Source organism: Myotis yumanensis, unplaced genomic scaffold (genome assembly GCF_028538775.1).
Source record: "Myotis yumanensis isolate MYYU_CA2020_CCGP unplaced genomic scaffold, mMyoYum1.0.hap1 SCAF_7, whole genome shotgun sequence".
In the NCBI taxonomy this organism is placed as follows: Eukaryota; Metazoa; Chordata; class Mammalia; order Chiroptera; family Vespertilionidae; genus Myotis; species Myotis yumanensis.
This window is the reverse complement of record NW_027223758.1, coordinates 22,252,507-22,276,650: the sequence shown is the minus strand read 5'-3', so window position 1 is coordinate 22,276,650 and position 24,144 is coordinate 22,252,507. Positions and strand designations below refer to the sequence as shown.

The following is a 24,144-nucleotide window of genomic DNA, read 5'->3' as shown; positions in this document are numbered from 1 at the left end:
CTTCGGGATGGGGATGGGTCACCAGAAAGACAAAGCCATGATTAAAAGCTTGGAACTTTCATCCAGCCTTATCCCATTCTCGGGAAAGGAGATAGGGACTGGCTACTGAGTTCATGAACAATCATGCCTACACGATGAAACCTCCATAAAAATCCCTCAAGGACAAAGCCTGGAGAGCTTCCAGGTGACTGAATACATCTATGTGTTGGGAAGGTGGTACACGCCAACTCCACAAGGACAGAAGGTCCTGCACTCAGGACCCTTCCAGACCTTGCCCTATGTATCTATCTTTAATTCTGGCAGTTCATTCATATCCTCTAATATGCTTTGTAATAAACTGGTAATCTAGTAAGTAAACTGTTTTCCAGAGATTTCTGAGCCACTCTAGCAAATTAATCAAACCCCAAAAAGGGGGCCATGGGAACTTCTAACGTATAGCCAGTCAGTTGGAAGCACAGGTGACAACCCAGGCTTGGGATTGGCATCTAAAGGGGAAGTGCAATCTTATGGGACCGAGCCCTTAACCTGTGGGGTTTGTACTAACTCCAGTTAATGTCAGAATTAAATTGAATTGCAGGACACCCGGATGGTACAGAGAATTGGTTGGTGTAGAAAACCCCCACATGTTATGTCAGAAGTGATATAGGGATTGTGAGTGTGACAGTAGTATGCAAGTAAAAGAGGAAAAAATAGTGTTTTTTCCATTCACAGTGCACACACACTTGGCAAAAGCAAAAGCAAAAAATAACATCTGGAAAAAGACAGCTTCATCCTAGGACAGTGATGGTGAACCTTTTGAGCTTGGCGTGTCAGCATTTTGAAAAAGTCTAACTTAACTCTTAGTGCTGTATCACATATAGAAATTTTTTGATATTTGCAACCATAGTAAAACAAAGACATATTTTTGATATTTATTTTATATATTTAAATGCCATTTAACAAAGAAAAATCAACCAAAAAAATGAGTTCGCGTGTCACCTCTGACACGCATTTCATATGTTCGCCATCACTGTCCTAGGCCATGGGTGAATCTACACAAATAATTATTTAAGGGCAATAAAACCATACAGTCAGAGAGAAACCAAGATGGCGGCATAGGTAAACACCGGAAATTGCTGCCTCCAACAACAACTTCAAAAATACAACTAAAAGACAGAACAGTCATCATCCAGAACCACAGGAAGGCTGGCTGAGTGGAAATTCTACAACTAGAAGGAAAGAGAAGAGCACATAGACTCAGAGGAGCTACAAAAGTAAAGTGCAGAGGTACGGAGGCTCTGGCGCACAGTGAAAGGGTGGCACCTGAGGACGCAGCTGTCTTTTTGAATTGGGAGGGAGTCACAAGCTCCTGACTGCTCTGAACTCCGGTTCCGGGAAATCTCTGGGGTCCCAGGGCTCATACGGGGAGACACTGGACTGTCTGACAGCAGACAGAACTCGGAACTTGAGGGTGGCTTTCCCTCAGAGGTGCTGGCAGCAATTACCAGGACACTGAGACTCAAGGCCCCTTAGGGCAGGGCTGAGAATCAGCCATAGCTGCTTGCTCCGCCCTGTTGATTCCGAGACCCCACCCCATCCAGGCTGCTGCAAAGGCTTTTGCATATGAATGCCCGGGTCCTTTGCAACCTGAAAATTACCTAACAAATTGCAGCTGGGCCAGACAGACCCAGAACTTCCAAGAGAAGGCCCAAGGCCCCACAGAAGCTTGCATTGCTTCACAGCTGGGCCTCATCTGGGCACCCCCAAACCCCCAAAAAAGGAAGGGGAATCTGCATATCTCTTTGTAGCTCCTGCTGGGTAACCTCACGAAGAGGCTTAATTAGCACCTCCTTAGATCCAAGAGCCAATGTACCCAGTGGTCAGAGTGGGACCATCCAGATAACAACTCCTCAGATTCATAAGGAACACACTCAGGGGGCAGACTCAGTGAGCACCAAAGCCCCACTGAAGCAAGTCTTGCCCCAGAAGGGTGTCTTCAGCACAGAAGTTCTCCCACTGCAGACACAGCTGATTCTCACTGCCAATTGGCCTGGAGGTCAATTCCTCCCAGTGACACCTAAAACAATCAAGGCATAACTAAAACAAGACTGTGCACAAAGCCCAAAAGGGGGTGCACCAAGAGTGTCCACCTCAGGTAACTGGGGAGGCTGAGCCACTGGGCCCTGTAGGACACCTCGCACACAAAACCACTCTACCAACACAGGGAAGCAGACAAAATGCGAAGACAAAGAAACAGGTCACAAATGACAGAAATGGAGGACAGCAAATGACTGGATAGAGTACAAAACCACGTTTCTACGATTTTTCAAGAATTTTATGGAAACCGCCGATAAATGTAGTGAGATCCTCAAGAAATCTAGTGAGACCCTCGATGTTGTGATAAAGGACCAACTAGAAATTAAGCATACACTGACTGAAATAAAGAATATTATACAGACTCCCAACAGCAGACCAGAGAATCGCAAGAATCAAGTCAAAGATTTGAAATACGAAGAAGCAAAAAACACCCAACCAGAAAAACAAAAAGAAAAAAGAATCCAAAAATACGAAGATAGTGTAAGGAGCCTCTGGGACAACTTCAAGCATACCAATATCACAATTATAGGGGTACCAGAAGAAGAGAGAGGGCAAGATATTGAAAACCTATTTGAAGAAATAATGACAGAAAACTTCCCCTACCTGGTGAAAGAAATAGACTTCCAAGTCCAGGAAGCGCAGAAAACTCCAAACAAAAGGAATCCAAAGAGGACCACACCAAGACACATCATACTTAAAATGCCAAGAGCAAAAGACAAAGAGAGAATCTTAAAAGCAGCAAGAGAAAAAAAGTCAGTTACCTATAACGGAGTACCCATACGACTGTCAGCTGATTTCTCAACAGAAACCATGCAGGCCAGAAGAGAGTGGCAAGAAATATTCAAAGTGATGAATAGCAAGAACCTACAACCAAGATTACTTTATCCAGCTAAGCTATCATTCAGAATTGAAGATCAGATAAAGAGCTTCATAGATAAGAAAAAGCTAAAGGAGTTCATCACCACCAAACCAGCATTATATGAAATGCTGAAAGGTATTCTTTAAGAAGAGGAAGAAGAAAAAGGAACTCTTACCATTTGCCACAGCATGGATGGAACTAGAGAGCATTATGCTAAGTGAAATAAGCCAGTCAGAGAAGGATAAATACCACATGATCTCACTCATTTGTGGAATATAATGAACAACATAAACTGATGAACAAGGACTGATCCAGAGACGGAGAGGCATTGATTGACTGTCGGGCCTTGGAGGGAAGGTAGGGGAGGGTGGGGGTAAGGGGGAAAGATCAACCAAAGGACTTACATGCAAGCATATAGGTCTAACCAATGGACACGGACAACGGGGGGGTGAGGGCATGGGGGGGGGGGGGGGGGTAGGGGGTAACATGGGTATAAGGACACATATGTAATATCTTAATCAATAAAAAAAATATATAAAAAATAAATAAATAAAAAAAATAAAACCATACAGTCAAAAATAATCAGGAGCCATGGAAATGAGGCACCATGAATAATAATAAGAAGAAAAAATGCCTATGTGTACCACATATAATGGAATTACAAGGCACAATATAAAACAAGTGTCCTTATAATGATTAAAGAGTAAACAAAAAACATGAATACATCTATATTTCATACTATAAAGTAAATTAAATTACAGATTCTTAAAAAGTAGAACTTCTAGAAATGAAAAAGCAGATAACCAAATTTAAAACCTCAATGTATGTGCTTGGTAGTTGACAGGATATAAAAAAAGAAATTAGTGAATTAAAAGCCTGAGGAGAAAAAGGTTATCCAGAATGTGCCTAAAAAGATAAAATGATGAAAAACACAGAAGATTAAGAAACAGGGTAGATAATGTAAAAAGGTCTATTATATATTTAACTAGAGCTCCGGTGCACAAATTCATGCACGGATGGGGTTCCTCAGCCTGGCTGGTGATCAGGGCTGATGGGACTGTCTCGCCCACTCCCAATCAGGCCAATTGGGGCCAGCCGGCCAAGGGGAGGGACTGCGGGAAGTTGGCTGGCTGCAGGAGGTTGGTTGTGGGAGCCCACTGACCACCAGGGGGTACCTCCTGCATTGACTGTCTGCCCCCTGGTGGTCAGTGAGCATCATAGCGACTGGTTGACTGAACAGTCGCTTAGGCTCTTATACATATAGATAGATCAGAATTTCAGAGGCGAAGATAAAAGAATGGAAAATGGCTACAGAGTTCCCTAGAGTAGAGTGAGGAAAACAACAGCAAAAATGCTAACAGAGTTTTGGTAAATGCTCACCATAGGAGAGACAAAGTTTAAAGTTTGAGACTTTCCACGGAAACCCCAGAAAGGCCTATACATATATCTTAGGAATAAATAAATAAATACCCATGGACACAGACAATAATGTGGTGAAGGCCTAAGGGATGGGTTGTGGGAGGGGGGGAAGATGGTAGAGGGGGCCAATGGGGAAAATAAGGGGGACATATGTAATACTTTCAACAATAAAGATAAATTTTTAAAATAAGGGTAAAATAAATAAAAGCTTTGAAAGAAAAAAAGAAAACAAGTCTAGGATTAAGAACAAAACTAAAATAGATTCAGTTTAACAAAGCCTAAAACCAGGCTGTGACAACATCAAGGTTATCTGCAAATAATTTAATTACATGCTAGGATAAAACTCAACATCATTCAAAGGAAGATAACAAATCCATAGTCTCTAAAATGCATCACCCACAATGCCTGAGTTGCAATATAAACAATTATGAGATTTGCAACTAAACAGGAAGATGTGATCCAGAGTCAAGAGGGGGGGGGTAAAAAATCTATCAATGAAAATTGACCCACAGGAGATTTGACTTTGGGTGGGTGGTGGACACAAAGTACAATGTACAGATCTTGTAACATAGAAACCACACCTGAAACCTATATGTTCATGTTGACCAATGTCACCCCAATAAATTTAATTTAAAAAAAAATAAATTGACCCAGATGACCTAGATTTTAGAATTAGTAGTCAAGGATTTTAAAATAACAATAACAAATATGTTAACAATGAGTATGATGAGTGAAGACATGGGAAATTCAAAAGAGAGATGGAAATTATTTTTTAAAAATGGAACTTTATAACTGAAAGCTATAAATATTTCATATTTTTAAAATCATTACATAAGATTAATATTAGACACTGATAAAGAAAAGATTAGTGAACTTTAAGACAATTCAACAGAATTCATACAAATGAAAGTGTAATGGTTAATTTTCTATCAACTTGATGGGCAGCAGGTAACCAGATATTTGGTCAAATATTATTGTAGATATGTCTGTAAAGGTGTGTTTGATGAGGGTGAGATTAACATTTAAATTGGTAGCCTAAGTAAAGCAGATTGCCCTACCTCAGTGGTCGGCAAACTCATTAGTCAACAGAGCCAAATATCAATAGTACAACGATTGAAATTTCTTTTGAGAGCCAAATTTTTTAAACTTAAACTATATAGGTATGTACATTGTTATTAACTTAATTAGGGTACTCCTAAGGCTTAGGAAGAGCCACATTCAAGGGGCCAAAGAGCTGCATGTGGCTCTCGAGCCGCAGTTTGCCTACCATGGCCCTACCTAATGTAGGTGGACCTTATCCAATCAGTTGAAAGCATTCATAGAACTAAAATGTAGACTCTCCCTTAAGTAAGAGAGAATTCCTTTTGCCTGACTACCTTCATACTGAAACATGGACTTTTATTTGCCTCTGTCCTTGAGCTAAAACATCAGCTTTTCCTGGTCTCAAACCCGCCAGCCTTTATACTGAAACTATATAACTGGCTCTCCTGATTCTCAGGCCTTTGGACTTGGATTGAAAATCCAGCTTCCTGACTGACCCTGAGAATTTTGGGACTTGTCAGCCTCCATAACTACTAATCATAGTCTTTTAAGATGAGTAGATAAATAGATAGGCAGACAGACAAACAGATAGATAGATCTTCTATTAGTTCTATTTCTATGGAGAATCCAGAAAACACAGAGAAAAATGGATGAAAAAGTAAGAGCTTCAATAACAAGTGGCAGCACAAAATATTTTAATGTAAGTAGAACTGAAATCCTAGAAACAAATGAGAGAAAACACTAACAAACAACAAAAAGTCTGAGTTTTTCCTAATTTGATTAAAAACTGTAACCCATAGATTCAACAGGCACAGTAAAAACTAGGCACAAAGAAACCACACCTAGGCATATCATGTTTAAAATGCTGAAAACCAAAGATAAATGAATAATTCTTAAAAGCAGTTAAGAGAAAAAAGAAAACACAACGCATACAAGGAAACAATGATAAAAATAATACAGTGGGGCCTTGACTTACGAGTGTCCCGACTAACTAGTTTTTTGAGATACCAGCTGTCTCTCGGCCGATTTTTTGCATTGAGTTGACAGAGTAATTTGAGTTAAGGAGCTTCTTAACGAGCTCCTTGACGAGGTCAGTCTTGGAACGAATTAAACTCGTAAGTTAAGGCCCCACTGTACCTGACTTCCAATCAGAAACAAGTAATCTAGAAGATAATGTACTGGCATCATCAAAAGTGCTGATGTGGATCAGTGGTTGAGCATCAACCTATAAACCAGGAGGTCATAGTTCGATTCCCAGTCAGGGCACATGCCCAGGTTGTGGGTTTGGTCCCCAGTGGGAGACATGCAGGAGGCAGCTGATCAATGAGTCTCTCTCATCATTGATGTTCCTATCACTCTCTCCCTCTCCCTTCCTCCCTTCAGTTATAAGACAGAACAAAATTCTGAAACATGCTACAATATGGGTGAACTCTGAAAACATTATGCTAAGTGAAAAAGGCAGACACAAAAGGACAAATATTGTATTGAGAAGCATAGGAACTTGGGCCTGAAAATAGAAAATACCAGGTGTCCAGGAACCGAAGTGAAGACCAGGTAGTCAAAAGAAACTTGAGGTAAGCTGACCACAAAAATGTCACCACCCCTCACTCCCATTCAAAAATGCAGTATCTAATTTTACCTCCCTTCTAACTACCTGCTTAAACTACTGACCTGCAGGTGCAGTTGATTAAGGTTTGACCACTATGGGACCTTCCTAGGGTGGCAGTAATGAGCAGTCTGCCATCTTGCTCCCACAGTGCCAGGCAATGCAGCTGGAAAAGCAAGTCAACCAACACTGAAATGGAAAATTCTGCAAGCCTGCCTTTTTCAAAACAGCCACCTTTTCGCACAAGCCCACTTTGTCCCCAGCATATAAAAGCAAGCCAAGCAGAGCCAGTTCTCCCCCAACCCCCACGAGCTAGTTCAGAAGACCTTCCTTTCCTCTGTGCTATCTCCCTTGTGCTTGGGCATAAGCTTAATAAAATCTGATTGGGAATTTCTCTGGGATTTCCTCTCGATTTCTATCTTGGGGAACCCAAGAACCCCAATGCCAGTAACAGTATGATTCCACTTAGGGGAGGCCCCTAAAATAGACAAATTCAGAGAGGAAAAAATAGACTAGAGGTTACTAGGGGCTCACAAAAAAGGAGAATGAGTAATTGTTTGACAGGTACAAAATTTCTGTTTGGGATGAAATTGTTGTGGAAATCCATGATGGTTATGCAACATTGTGAATGTGCTCAGTACCAATGAATTAAAACTGTTAAAACTAGTAAATTTTAAGTTATGTATATTTTACCACAATAAAAAATAATAATAAAAGTACAAAAGAAAACTTCTGCCAACCTAGAAGACTACATTCAGCAAAAAATATATTTTAAAATTAAAGGCAAAAATAAAGATTTTTCAGATAATGAAAACTGTGGGTAGAACCTAAGGCATTCAGATCCAAAAGGGTCTGGTTCAGGTTCCTCTGTAAGACCTTGGCAGCTTCCATGGTGTCCTGCCCCACTCATTTAGGGAGGTTTCTGTACATCGTGGAAGAGGGCGCAGCCACCACACTTGTTTTGCATCAAGAGACAATAGGCGCCCTCCCAATTCTTTTCCACCAACTGGCAGAAGAAGTGGCCCAGGCTCTTCAGAGCCACATCATCGTGGTCAAAACAGAAGTCCAGAAAGAGGTAGGTGTAGAAGGCCTGCAGATGCATGTAGACCAGGCAGTTGATGGTGGCCTCCACTCAGTGGAATAATTCTGACGAATTTGGAAGCACATGGTTGCTCAGCAATAAGGAGCTAAGCTCAAAAATGGTGTTGGCTGATTTTGGAGGCCAAGGATGGCTGACATGATTCTGAAAACAATGGAAGAGCATAATTTCTACTCCTAACTGCACCATAGTTCAATACTATTCTTTTTTGCAAAAAAATAGATGAATATATCAATTAACTTGCAAATACCTTATTTATTCAGAGAACATTTCTTGTTAGTTGCTTATGTAAGTAACAAAAAATCTATTAGCAATATATGTGTGTATGTATATACATATATATATTTCTTGTTATAAGCACAAAATACTAATGTATAGTCAAAATACTTTGTCATCTGCAAAATATCTAGTAATAACTGTTTTATAACACCTTTTATATAAATGTTCTGAATTAATAAGAAATACAAAATAATTAAAACTGGCTGAGCACATGAGCAAGTTCATCTCCACTCTACTAAAACCTTACCAAAAAGAAATTTAAAGAGACAAAAGACTGACATACACTAGGATGATAATAATGAGGAGGGTAATACCAACCTAATGCTAGAATGCAGAAAGCAAATGAATGAATACACAGTAACTGAGTAGAGGAAGACAAACCCCGAGGACTAGTAGCCAAGACATTACTAATCAAACTAATTTCTTCCAAAGTAAATAATTTCTGACCAAAAACCATCAGAAGAGCTCCAAACAGAGAGCACCTGTTATCTCTGAAAGCCAGGTTGAAACTGAAAACAGGGAAACTGGCAGAAGCTATCAATAAGGAAAAGGTAGATGCCTAATCCCCTCCTCCTGCTTGCAGGAAACATGAGGTTAACGCTGGAAAGGCTGAACCAGAGGGCCCCAAATAAGTGGACATCAAGTACATCCTGGGGGCAGGTATGAGGGTTCTGCTTAAAACTGGGATTTATATTAAAAGTCTGGAAAAAAATAAAAAGAGGTAAGACCTTTAGCCCCTTCCCTTGATCTAAACCAGAATACTGGCTATTGCCCTGCCAGAGCTGGGAAGATTTCTCTCTAACTAGTACAAAAGAAAAACATATAGACATTTGGTTTTGTTGGGGGAACAACTGGGAATTCCCTCAACAAAAAAAGCATGATCACACCATCCCCCTTGAGGTCACCCAGACCTGTCCTGACAAACAAAGCTTCCAAATGGCTTTTAAGTGCCACACTCATGAGTATGAAAACAGCAGAGGGTCACTGTATGGTTGAGGAAATTGGCTAACATGTATTGGGGTCTGAAACAAAAAATAAGACAGCAAAAAGAGAAACAGCAGGTAAGAACAAAATTTAAAGAATTGTATCCTAAGAGATAAGCCAAAATACATATTAAGTTCGTGAACCGAGAACAGGACACTACTTTTAAAAGTATTCATCACAGATCAATCTCTAGAAATTAAAACTATGAAAACCAGTCCTAACCAGTGTTGCTAAATGGTTAGAGCATTACCCCACACACCCAAATGCTCATGGGTTCAACTCCCAGTCAAGGGCACATACCTGAATTGCAGGTTCGATCCCTGGCCTTGTCAAGGCGCATGAGGAAGGCAGCCAATCAATGTGTCTCTTTCATATCTATGTTTCTCTCTCTTCCATTCTCCCTCTTTCCCTCTCTCCCTCCTTCCCTCCTTTCCACTCTTCCTAAAAGTCAATGGAAAAAATATCCTCAGGTGAGGATTAACAACAATAAAAACTATGAAAACCAAAATTATAAATTCATCACAATTTAAAAACTTAGGAGATAAAATTAAAGAAACTTCCACGACAGGACAAAAAAGAAAATTTTTTTAAAAATTAATCAATTTTTGAAAAAGAAACAAGGGATTGGAGCAAAATCCACCATTTAATTTATAGAAATTAGAAAAAGAAAATGGAACAATAGGGGAAGAGATTAGTATACCATTTTTTTAATTTCCCCAAAACTGAAGCATACGAATCTCCACACTGAAAGTACAAAATGAGTACCCAGAATGCTGAATAAAAAATACCCATCCCAAGATGCTTCACTGTGTTAATAAGAACGTGGGAATTAAGAGCTTACTTCCAAAGAGAAAGAATACACCACAAAAAACTGGGAATCAAAATGCCAAAGGACTGAACAGCAAGACTGAAAATTTTAAAATAAAAATAATTTCTTCAAAAGCCTAAGATAAAATTATTTCTAGTCTTGCATATACTAAATGCAGAAGCAAAATAATTTTAAAAATAAATAGATAGATAGATAGATAGATAGATAGATAGATTCAGGAAACAGATAATGTGATTTTGGAGAGAGGAAAAGGAAATCCCAAATGATGGTGAGGTGAAGACCAGCAATGACAAATACACAGCAGGCCCAGTAAGCATCCACTCTAGACTTTAAGGTGCCAGGTAGGTGTCTCCAAGAAAAACAAAATAGCCCTGGCCGGTGTGGCTCAGTTAGTTGGAGCATTGCACCCTTCTATATAAACCTTAGTATCTCTAATGACAAGTTCCTAGAATCAGAATATGTTTAAGGCCCTTGAACTATACTATTTAGCTATCCTCCAAAATTTCTGCCAATTCACATTTGTAGCTATAATATATGATGTTCAGTTCACCACACATCTACCAGTAATAATGTAATATTTTTTAACTCTCACAAATTAAGAGAACAAATTTAACATGTACTAATTTTGATATAAATTTCCCTATTAGTTAAATTACCTACTTATGACTTTTGAGCATTTTTCTACTGGGGTATTCCATGTTTTTGTGTGGTTCTTAATTTAGGTAAACCTTTTTTTAAAAAAAAATATTTTATTGATTTTTTACAGAGAGGACGGGAGAGGGATAGAGAGTTAGAAACATCGATGAGAGAAAAACATCGATCAGCTGCCTTCTGCACACCCCCTCCTGGGGATGTGCCCACAACCAAGGTACATGCCCTTGACCGGAATCGAACCTGGGACCCTTCAGTCCGCAGGCCGACGAACTAGCCACTGAGCCAAACCGGTTAGGGCTAGGTAAACCTTTTCATAGATTAAGAATATGTATCCTTTTGTCATATTTATGGTAAGTGTTTTTTTCAGTCTTAACTCCCACAGTCACTTTTGTTTTTCCTTCTCTTACACTTGGTACGTAGAAATGCCTTCCTCAACTCAGGGACAGCTAAATGATGATCTGTTTTCTTCTCACTCTCTGAGGGGCTGGTATTATGGTTTTACTGTTAGTAATTATTTTAAGTAACCTAAAAGAAATCCTTTTAGCAATACTTCTATAAAGACATGAGAAAGCAATGCAGGGCCCAGGCCAGTGTGGCACAGTTGGTTGGGCATTGTCCCATGCACCAAAAGTTTGTTGGTTCGATTCCGGTCAGGGTACATGCCCAGGTCACAGGCTAGCTAGATCCTGGATAGGGGGCGTGCAGGAGGCAGCCGATCGATGTTCTGCTCTCACATCAATGTTTCTCTTTCTCTCTCCTTCTCCCTTCCTCTCTCTCTAAAAATAAATAAAAGGTTTTTTGTTTGTTTTTATAAAGGTGCAATGCAGGGACCTCAGGAATATAAACATAGCTTAAAAGCAAATAATTTTCTATGTGTCTTTTAACTAAAATTTTTCAACATACAAGCTTTCTTCCTTAAATATCAGTACTATCTGGGTCAAAAGCAATATAACACTCTCAGGTATATATGCTAATACAGCTTAATTTTGAAAAGTTTTTACTCACTTGTGGTCATGATGTTAGGAGGGCAAGAAGGTATTCCATGATCTACTGCCCATCTGTAGGCTCCTTCTCCAACTAAAAAGCTAACAACAGAAAAATTATTCTTTTAAAAATTCCCAGTGTCATCTTCTCTACATATTCAATTAAGTAATATAGTAAGGCAACTGAAAAGTTTTGCATATAGATATAATTCTAGACTTCTTTAAAATAAAAATATGGCTATAGGCCAAAAAAAAGTCTTTAAAATTTTTCCCAATTTAGAGAAATTTTACAATTAGAAATGTTATCATTTCATTTGTAGTAACTAGTTAAGTAAAACCCAACATAAGTAGTTGATTTCCCAATGGAAAATATTAAGATTTACCAGTATCTTGGATCAACATGGTTCTCAGTTGACATCACAAAATCTATTTAATCTGATTAAGAGTCAAAGTTTAAGTGAATGTCTTCAGATATGATATTCTTACCTAATACTACACCTGGCATAACTCAAAATGAGTGGATACATCTAGAAATGCCCTAAAACAATGAGATGTGCTTACATTCCTTGATGCAACAAAAATATATACCTGACCCTCAGAATCATTTTTACTGTGGGAAGTAAAGTACTATGATGTCCCAAAAGTAATTTTTAAGCCTCAAACTGCACATTTAAACATAAGAAAGTAAATAAAGGAATACTGTTAACCAGCTCTAAAAGACTTATTTTCAAAGGTTTCAAATAGTATGCAGGATAATTAACCACCCCATTTTCTAACACATAATAGCAAGCAGTTACCATTATAATCAGTCACTTCATCTCCTTCCATAGCCAACTCCTTAAAGATCTCAGCCAGCTAGTAATGGATTCCTTGAACAAGTGCCTACTCATTAGTTTGCTGTTCCTTATTTTTTGTTTCTATTCTTCTAATCATTCCAACACTAAAAACTCAAAGCAATACATATTGAAGTCTTTAGATTTGATTGTTAGTAAGAAGATCGGTGACAGACTGGCAAAACAAAATCTAAGTAGACACTCAGAAACATACCCAAATGGTTCCAATGAAAAACTAAACGGTTAAGCCCAATAACTATTTTCCAATGTACATAAAGGTGGAGATGGAGGGGGCACTGAAAAAAGAGAGGAGGAAGGGCCAACTGGAATAAACAACTTTACCTCTTTAAACTCCCACTTAAAAAAAAAAAATTCTAAAGGATTCTGAAAATATAAAACAGTTTCTCTAATTCTCGTATCAGATGAAAAACACTGCAAAGAAACTGCAAAGAAAAGCTGCCACATAGAGTTCAAATGGAAGAATAACTGAAATAGGAACTTGGATGTGAGTTGAGCTGTCTTGACAGCATCTTTAGTACTTCCTTCTTCTAGAAACAGAATTTGGATATAAGAAATGACTTCTCTTCACGCAAAGATGTAAGAGAGATGCTGAAGTAATAAACTAAATGATCAGGACAGACATTTGGAGCTGAATCTAGTATTCTCAGTAGGCCCATTGATCATTTTGGGTTCAATCCCAGTATCTGGAATCAATGGCATTTTACAAAATATTCTTAGTTTTATCTTTCATTTCTTAGTCATTCATAGACTTGATTCTAAATAAAATCCATCTGCCATTGTCTGCTATGCAAGTTTTTAAGTAAATTTGGATATTTTACAATATTCACAGGAAGGTGAATATTTGGATGCCATCTTATTAATAAGAATACTGAATATCAGACCTTAAATTACTATAAAAATTACTTGTCTAATAGCTCATCATCACACAAAATGGAATAACTGCTTCTGAAATCACACAAAATGGAATAACTGCTTCTGAAATCGCTAAAAGATCCTGTAAAGCTACATTAGCTTTTGCCAAAAAGAAACTATACATGTCAAAAAAACAAAGACTTTCCAGAACATTAAATGCAGTACCAATTCAAATTTATCTGTCTTCTGACTATCCAAAGAGAAAGCTTTTAGAAAAGTTTCACCTCAATCAAGTTTTAAAAAAAAAACCTACTGAACACTACCTTTACAATTCACCCAAAATCTGACCACTTCTCACCACCTCCACTACTAACACCTTGCTCTAAGCAACCATCGCCTGCTACCTGGATTGTTGCAAAGGCCTCACTATTTTCATACTTGCCTTGCTCTGCTCCCACCCCAGTATATTCTCACCAGCCACTGACATCCTTGTAAAGCACGTCAGATAATGACATTCCTCTTCTCAAAAACTGCAAAACCTTTCATGAGCACTCTAGTATAAAAACTGGAGTTTTCACAAGAATCTACAAATTCTCCCAAGTGATCTGATCCTTGATGCCCCTCACCTTATCTCTTATTCCTGTTGCCTCCTTGCTAATTTAACTCCAGCCTCTTGTAAAACTCAAACATGCCATGGGGGCTTCTGCCTCAGGGCCTTCATCCTAACTACTCTCTATCAGGCTCTCCCAAAGGCCGATTTCCCTCATCTGCTCCAGTGTCTGTGCTTGACAAAACCTACTTAAAACTGCACCCCAACACACTGCACTCCCCTATCCAATACTCCCAATCCCTCATTCTGTTTTTACATTTTTTCTTTTTCCACCTTATACCATACCATATGCTTTATAATTTACATATTATATAGTCTATTCCTGTCTTCCCTAAATAAACTATAAGCTTCATAAGAATGGGAATCTTTGTGTTTTCTTTGATAATCCCAAGCATTTAGAATAGTACCTAAAGCACAGTAAGCACTAAATAAACATTGATGAGATATTAAAAATAAATTATGGTGTCAAAATTCCCTGAAGGACAACATTTTTCTTCTCTTATACCCATCTTAACTTACATTAAGACAAGTCTAAAGTGAATTAAAACAAAAACCACTAGCACTCTAGGGAGACCAGCCCTGAGGTGGAATGATTAACACCTTCAGGACGCTGAGCTGTAGGTGCTACTGCAAGCCTAACACAGCCAAAGGTTCCAAGAAGGGCTACCTGGGCAAACAGTGATGAGACTTACAATCTTATGGATGAGAACCACCCATTTGCAAAGAACCAAGAATCTAAAATTGTGTAACTTAGTGATTCAGAAAACTCTTAAGAATGCTCCTAGACCCCAATAATCAAATTCTTTATTAGATGAAAAAGATATAGGAGAAAATGATAGCTGCTGCTTTGGACTTAAAAACTGATTTCTATTTATTTTATCTATCACTTCTTTGTTCATCACAAATATACAAAATTGATGGCAGACAAATTAGTAGCTATTAAGTAAAGCTTATAGACACAAAGTACAAAATAAAGAAGAATCTGCTATATTTGGAAATAACACAACAAACAAATTAAAAAATAAGAATTTAACTTTTTAAAAAATGTATTACAGAAATTTTCAAACATACATTTTAGAGAATAGTGTTATGAACTAAATGGATCATCAACCTATTTCATCAATTATTAATACCAGTACACTAGTGGCCCGGTGCACAAATCTGTGCACATTGAAAGGAAATTAATTAGAAGAAATATTTTAATATCACTATTTGCCCTTTCTCTATAATAGAAGTGTCAACTAAATTCACGAACAACAACGACAGATCGAAACACACGCGTGCAATTGGCGCCAGTGAGAGCTTTATATGTATCGTGCATGCTCAAGTCAACTTAGCCTTTTATATATATAGAATAAGCTTGCTTAATTAGACCTGCTTTCTGATTTAGCTAAACTTTTTCTAGCCCAGTATAGCACCCCAAATTCTCTTTCAGGTAATTGTCAGCAACACAGCAGTAAATATCAACACAAAGCAGATTATTATTGTAGATCACACAGGGAGAACAAGGGGTAAAATATTTAATTGCAGCAGTGTTTGACTATATTCTGTGTGGTGAGAAAACCTGAAGTCATTTTCAAGGTCCACCAGTTCTTACTTCTTTTCAGTTGGGTCAAGTTTCTAAGCTTTCTAAATCTCCATTTTCCAGTTAATGAAAAGAAAAGAGGATTCCACCGAGTCTCCTATCTACCTACTCCAGGACTTATGTGAGGATCAAATGAGATGAGGCACAGGAAAAACACTTCACAGACATTTGGTTAAAGTGTAAAATGTTTCCACCTGGCTATAAAGCAAGTTGTGTTCCTGGGCTGAAGAAACGCCAAGGAGCCTAGTTGCTAGGGAGAGGAAGCCGGGAGTTGCTACGTTACATCATTGCCCAGTGCCCATAGCCACCGCTCTTGGGCTGGGCTGAGCAGTAGGCTGTATTTTGCACCATGGGGTCTCAGCAATGTCGCTGCAATTTGGTGAGGTATCTCTCCAGGATGGTGGCGGGGCCTGTGTCCCACTTGGGGGAAGCCGAGTGTTGCTTTGTGGGTGCCAGGTCCACAGTGCCGTTTATTGTTAAATGGCCTGTCACTAGGGAGAGGAAGCCGGGCATTGCTACGTGACCTCATTACCCAGTGCCCACAGCTACCGTTTCCAGGCTGGACTGGGCTGTTTGGGCCGCATTTTGCGCAATGGGGTCTCGGCAGCATCGGCTGCAATTTGGTGGGCTGTCACTCCAGGGTGGTGGCAGTGCCTGTGTCCCACATGGGGGAAGCCAAGTGTTCCTTTGTGGGCGCCAGGTCCATGGTGCTGTTTCTCTGTAAATGGTCAGTGCGTGTCATGGAAGCTCCTGCGTTGAGCGTCTGCCTCCTGGTGGTCAGTGTGCGTCATAGCAACCGGTCAGAAGGTCGGACACTTAGCATATTAGCCTTTTATATATATAGATTGCTAATCTCATTCATTTATACCCCCACCCAAATTATTTTGAAGCAAATCCCAAATATAGAATTTCAAATATAAATATTTTGCATACATCTCAAAAAAATAATTTTTAACTGGTAACCACACATAAACAAATGACACCAAAAAAACAACTAACAATAAATCCTTAAACTCAAAATATAGTCAATAGAGGTTCACATATCCCTAATTGTCATATAAAATTTTGTTATTGTTTTTATTTTGTTTGTTAAACTGTTTGGTTTGAATGGAAGTCCAACTAAATCTATATCGTTTGATAGGTCTCTTATATTTCTTTTAATCTTTAGGTTTCAAATTTTCTTTTAAAGTTCATACAACAAAAGTAGTATATTCAAAAATTTAATAAATTTATAAACAACAATAGATTAAATAGTATTTTTAAGAAACAATACACTAGGATACTCAGGGAATTGAGCTTTTGTAAACTACTGCAGGTATACAGTGAACTTTTGTGAAAGATTTCTGCTTCTGAACAATAGGGAGTAACAAGGAAGAAATTTATACTCTTGCATGAACCAATAAAAAAACAGTCAGACAAAATATAGAAAACAACAGTTTTTAGATGTTAGTAGGAAATGTAGGACAGTGATCCTTGAGGCAAAGGAAACAAACAAAGTAAACCCTTTGACTGTCCCAGCTTACTGCCTGGAGTTTCTAGGCCTCAGCACAAGAAGGTTAATTCAGGAAAAGCCTGGCAGTCTCTCTGAATTGGACATCCAAAGAAGCCAACCAAGGTAGCCAGAGTTAAGAGGGCAAAGTATCAGAGAGGAGGCAGAGTCCTCTTCTAGTCTTCAACTGAGTAGAGATCAGTGTGTGTAAAAGGAAATTAACCAGAGCATGGGAAAGAATAATGTGAAAGTTGTAGAGGAAACAATCCCCAAGTTCACACAAAGCCAGAGATAGCTCCTGTTCCCACCAGTCAAAGTAAAAAAAAGCATCGTTCTAGGTGCATCTGCTATAGTACTTAGAACGGTTTGGCCTGGATAGCAAAGCAAAATCAACTCAAGGCTAAATGCTTCCCTAGTTGCATGTAACAAAGTATAAAGCAAGACCTGAAAAGATGAAACTGCCTCTCAAGAAGTTAACCATATCCAGAATAAAGCTGAAGAATATTTATTAAAATAAAAGAATATCCAACACCAAATAAAACAATGTCTGGAATCTAATAAAAATTACCAAGCATGCAAAAGAAGCATGAAAATGTAATCTATAATGAAGAGAGAAATCATTCCATTGAAAACAACTCCAAAAGAGTAAACATGATAGAATTAGTATACAAAGATATTAAGACAGTATAACTCTATTCATATGTTCAATTAAAACAGTATAAATCTATTCATATGTTCAAAAAGCTATACGAAAGATTAAACACTTTAAATAGATACATGGAAGATAGTTTTTAAAAATGCAAATCAAACTTCCGAAAGATAAAAAACTATAATGTCAGAAATGAAAACTAAATTAGATGGAGAATAACAGGTGATTAGATATTTAGAAAAATAATTACTAAACTTGAAAACAGCAATGGAAACTATTCAAAATAAAACAGAAAAATGGAAAAAGTAAACAAATTATCAGTGATCTATAGGACTATTACAACAAGTCAAATAGAGCCTGGCCAGTGTGCCTCAGTGGTTGAGCATCAACCTATGAACCAAGAGGTCACTGGTTCGATTCCTGGCCAGGGCACATGCCCAGGTTGTGGGCTCGATCTCCAGTAGGGGACGTGCAGGAGGTAGCTGACCAATGTTTCTCTCTCCTCGATGTTTCTATCTATCCCTCTCCTTTCCTCTCTAACTAACATTAGTAAAAACATTAAAAAAAAAAAAAAAGAAGTCAAATAGATGTGTAATTGAAGTCCTAAAGAATAGAAGGGAATATCAGCAAAAATATCTGAAGAAATGATAGGCAAAAATTTCCCAAATTTGATGAAATATAGAAATATATATCCCTGTATACTCAAAAAACAAAACAGGCCAATATCTCTCATTAATATAGGTGCAAAAATTCTTTACAAAGTCTTATACCTTATGACCAAGTAGAATTTATCCCAGAAATACAACTGTTGAATTAACAGCCAAAAATCAACCAATTACTATATTGACAAAGTAAAAAAATAAGATCATCTCAATAAATGCAGAAAAACATTTTAAAAGGTGCAACACCCATTTTTATTAAAAACTCTCAGTTCATCATGCAAAAAAGAGACTTCCTCAGATAGACTTCAAGTCAAGATGGAGGCGTAGGTAAACACAGCACTCACATCCTCCCACAACCACACCAAAATGACAACCAAACTACAGAACAACCAGGATTCAGAACTGCCTGAAACCTATATAAAAGGACGTCCTACAACTAAGGGATTAAAGAATAAACCACGAAGAGACTGGTAGGAGGATGGAGATGTGATAAGGGCCAGTCCCACACCCACGTAAAAATTGGGAGGCATATCTCGGCTGTGGAGATCCCCCCTGAGGAATGAGGGATCCCAGCCCAGAGTTCTATTGCCAGGAAGAGAGGTCCCCATAACTTCTGGTTGTAAAAACCAGTGGGGACTGTGGATGAGAGAGACAGAAAGCTGCTGGAATGCCACACAGTTCCTCTTAAAGGGCCCATGCATGAACTTACTTGGACATACTCCCTCTGAGATCCAATGCTGGGACAACAGCTCAAAAGGCACCAGGGACATTGTCTGGCATCAGGACAACAGCTGGAGGGGCAGCTTTCTGCTAGACAAAAGTGCTGGCAGAGCCCATTGTTCCTTTTCTGAGCCCTCCCATTACAAAGTTAGCAGGCATGCACTATATCTGAGTCTCCATCAACCTGACTATCACTGTTTGCCTGTCCGAGTGATTCCCTGAGACGCCACCCCAACAAACTTGCAAGCCTACCCAAGCTGTTTACAGTCGCTTTTCCATATGAATGGTCTGTCTTGGCTCACACTTCAGACTTTTCTAAAATCTCTCAAACAAGCAGCATCTGGCCTCAGTGTACCCTGTACTTTTCACTAAGTGGTTCCAGACTCAGCACTAGGAGCAACTGGCCATGGTTCGCAGCTTTGCCTCTCCTGGGTACCTCCAAGCCTACCACAAGTAGCAGCCATCTGTAGATCACTTTGTAGCTCAAAATGGGTGACCCTGGCAGAATACAGGTAGCAGCTCAGAAGGCCCCATAGCCAGTGCACCCACTAGACAGCTTCAGACCACATCAAAACACCATCCAACCACCACCACAGTGACACACTCAAGGGGAAGACTTGGCAGGCACCAGAGCCCCACTGAAGTAAGTCCTGTTTTGTGAGGCAGGACCCTGCACAGCTGATCCTCTATGGTAGTCAGTGGTCACAACAAGTCCTTGCAGACAATTGACCTGGGGTATATCATTCCCATTGATGTGTCAGCAGCAATCAAGGGTCAGTTATAACAGGAAGGTATAGAAAGTGCACACAGGTTCCGGGGGGCACACCTAGAGTGCCCAACTTGGGAGATGGGGGAGACTATTCCACTGGACCCTACAGGACACCTACTACATTAGGCCTGGGAGATGTAGCAGCTCTACCTAATACACAGAAACAAACACAGGAAGGCTGCCAAAATGAGGAGACAAACACGTCCCAAATGAAAAAACAGAAGAAAATTCCAGAAAAAAACTAAATAGAGAGAAGCAAACTACTAGAAAGAGTTCAAAACACTGGTTATAAGGATGCTCAATGAACTTAGGGGAAGATTAGTTGTACTTAGAGAGAACTTCAGCAGCATAAAAAAGGACATGGGAACCATAAAAAAAGGAAGACATGGAAACCTTAAAAAAAGTTAGAAATGAAGAATACACCAACTGAAATGAAGAATAATTTACAGGGACTCGACAGTACAGTAGATGAAGCAGAGAATCAAATTAATGATTTGAAATATAAGAAAGTAAAAACTACCCAATCAAAATAGCAAAAAGGGAAAAGAACCTATAAAAATGAAGATAGTATAAAGGTTCCTCGAGACAACATCAAGCGTACTAACATTCACATCACTGGGGTACCAGAAGGAGAATAAAAATAGCAAGAGATTGAAAACCTATTTAAAAAATAATGATGAAAAACTTCCATAACCTGGTGAAGGAAATAGACATGCAAGTCCAGAAAGTGCAGAGTCCCAAACAAGATGAACCCAAAGGGGCCCATACAAAAAGACACATCATAATTAAAATGCCAAAGGTTAAAGAAAAAGAGAATCTTAAAAGCAGCAAGAGAAAAGCAGTTACCTACCTAAAAGGGAACTCCCATAACACTATCAGCTGATTTCTCAAAAGGAACTTTGCAGGCCAGAAGGAATTGGCAAGAAATATTTAGAGTGATGAAAAGCAAGGACCTACAACCAGGATTACTCTATTCAGCAAAGCTATCATTTAGAACCAAAGGACATATAAAGAGCTTCCCAGACAAGGAAAGGCTAAAGGAGACCATCACAACCAATATTACATAAAATGTTAAAGGGTCTTCTTTAAGAAAAATAAGAAGAAAAATAAAGATTAAAAATATGAACAAAATGGCAATGAACATATATCTATTAAAATGGATCTTTAAAAAAAACACAAAATAAATGAAGCAGAAAAAGAAAAGGTGACTTCCTCAACATAAAAAAAAGCATCTATAACAATCTATAGCAACCATCATACTGAACAGTAAAAGACCAAATGTTACTTCCCTAAGATGACAACAAGGCAAGAATGTCCACTATCACACTTCTAGTCTATATTGCATCAGAGGTCCTACCAACTGTAATAAAGAAAAAGAAATTAATTAAAGGAATCCAGATTATAACAGCAGAAGTGAAATTAGATCCCTAGAAGACATGACTATCCATGTAGAAAATTTTATGGAATCTGTAAGTGTGGTAATAGAACAAATGAGTATAGCAGATTCCTAGGATAGAACATCACTATAATAAAAATCATTCATATAATTATATATATTGCCAATAAACTATTGAAAATTAACATTTTTAAAATATGCAATTTATCAAAGCATTAAAAAGAATGAAGTACTTAAGAATAAATTGGATAAAAGCTGTGAAAGACTTGTATAGTGAAAACTATAAAACACCATCCAGAAAAAGTTAAAGAAATTCTTAGTAAATGGATATGTTGCAATTCTAATCAAACTCCAGCAGCTATTTATAGAAATTGACAGGCTGATTCTAAAATTCATATGGAAATGTAAAATGCCTAAAATAGTCGAAACAATTTGAAAACAAAGAACAAAGCAGAACAACTATGTACATGAAAAAATCAGATAGCTGGTTCCAAACAAGTGTAGAATTACTATATGACATCATTTTAGTGGAAAAATGGCCATCACTTTTTCCCCACATATTTTATGTTTGGAAAATATAAAAATATTACATATGTCCTCTTTGATAATTACCTCATCTTGTTCCCTTTTCCCTCCTTCCCAAAAATAATCAGTGAGTTTGGTAACTTTCTTTCCAGACCACACCACATATGTGTGTGTGTGTGTGTGTGTGTGTGTGTGTGTGTCCTATATAATAAAAGGCTAATATGCAAATTGACCAAACTGCGAAATGACCAGTCACTATGATGCGCACTGACCACCAGGGGGCAGATGCTTGATGCAGGAGCTGCCCCCTCATGGTCAGTGCACTCCCACAGGGGGAGCACCGCTCAGCCAGAAGCTGGGCTCACGGCTGGCGAGCGCAGCAGCAGTGATAGGAACCTCTCCCGCCTCCATGGCAGCGCTAAGGATGTCTGACTGATGGGGAGCGGGCCTAAGCAGTCAGTCAGATATCCCCCAAGTGAGGGTGCAGGCCGGGCTGAGGGACGCCCTCCGAATGCAAAAATTTCGTGCACCGGGCCTCTAGTGTGTGTGTGTGTGTGTGTGTATGTGTGTGTGTGTATCCATCCTTAGAAAATTATACTATTATACGTAATGTGATTCTATGAAGGAACAAATTAGAAAGAGAAAAGCTTCATTCAAGACAACTGTTACCTAGGGGCAGGGGCAGGGATAGAGATGGGGGTCAGGGTAAAAGTACAGGACAGACAAAGGGAAGGATAAGGATCCCATTAGAAAGCTTCAGCTTCAAATCTTTGGTAATATTTTATTCCCTAACCTGGGTGGTAGGAAACAGGTATTCATTACATTATTTTGTAACTTTTTAAGGAAACATAAACTAAACTGAACACATTCAGCAACTTAGAGATCTATGCATGTTACTATATATAAATGTGTCTCTGTTTCATTTATGCTACATAGTTAATAATACAACCAGAAAATAGTTTACTTAGTCATTGATGGACACCTAGGTTGTGTATAGTTTTATACACAAGCCACATTGCTGTAGCCCTCTTTTGCTGCACAAGCCTTCCTGTGTACATGTGAAGGCGTTCTGTCTTAAGGTGTAATTGCTGGAGCAAGCAGTATGTGCATTGTCATTTTTACATTAATCAATAATGTCAAAATGTCTCTCAAGTAGCTATATCAATCTATGTTCCCACCAGCACTAGTAACACAAAAATCCTATTTTTCCACACCCTCAACAAGACTGGATATTAGTCCTATAATTAGTCTAATTAGTCTTATTAGTTAATTTTACTACTTTAAATAAGGTGAAAATATCGTATCATTTTAATTCACAATTCCTTGATTCATATATGATTGAGCACCTTTTCATGTATTTATATGTCATCAATATTTTCTTTTCTATAAGTTGTCTATTTGTATCCTTTATTAATTTTTAGAATTTTGGTTGTCTTTTTCTTAACTTTATACTTCTTAAACATGATGAAAATAATGAAACACATATTAGAGATTGCTTTCCCTTACCCTTGTTTTATTGAAAACAAATATTAAAAATATTTCTTTGAAAATTTTAAATAATCAACCTTTCTAATACCACAATTAAACACCTAAGAAGTATATGATTAAAAGAATACCTTTAATTTATTTAGGTAAAAGGTTTCAAGATTTTTCAAAACTATTAATAAATTTATTTTCTATGACTTAAAATTATAACAGTCAAATAAAGTGATTCCTACAGTACTACTGCCATAGCTTTCACACAGAACACTAATGTAACCTTCACGCCTGGCATGCTGAACACATACTGAGTATGAGACAGTATTGAGGCATATTTGTTAATAATGTTAGACATGCTAACAGGATGGTGGTTATGCTTTGCAAACAAATTTACAGAACTATCTGAAGGTAAAATAGGATGTCGAGGATTTGCTTTAAAATGCTAGGAGAAAAAATATATGCATTAAAGAGATGAAGAGCAAAAGCATTGTTAATTATTGGAGCTGGATGACAGGTTCATGAGGGCACTTTACAACATTCTCTCTACTCTTATAACTATTTGAAAAGGTCAAAGTGTTTTTAATGAGAATTGTATGTTAATGCTGGAGAAGAGATGTGATCTGACTAATCTTAGTGTCACAATGTGTTTCTGCAGATGAGAAAAATTAAGTACTTTTTTTCTAAGAACTCCTCAAGATTAACAATTAGTTTAGACTCTGGACTAG

The 24,144-nt window shown here is 38.2% G+C and overlaps 1 protein-coding gene across 6 annotated transcripts in view; it reads right to left on the bottom strand.

Moving 5' to 3' along the window:
- Window positions 1–24,144, bottom strand: part of TASP1 (taspase 1) — a 238,736-nt gene that overhangs the window by 158,870 nt on the left and 55,722 nt on the right. For all 6 annotated transcript variants that reach the window (XR_011472108.1, XM_070419896.1, XM_070419898.1 and 3 more), the window contains one exon: window positions 11,852–11,931. Coding sequence is in view for 5 of the 6 variants with exons in the window: in XM_070419896.1 (XP_070275997.1) it covers window positions 11,852–11,931 (80 nt within the window). In the remaining variant the exon portion in view is untranslated. The remainder of the gene's footprint in view (window positions 1–11,851; window positions 11,932–24,144) is intronic.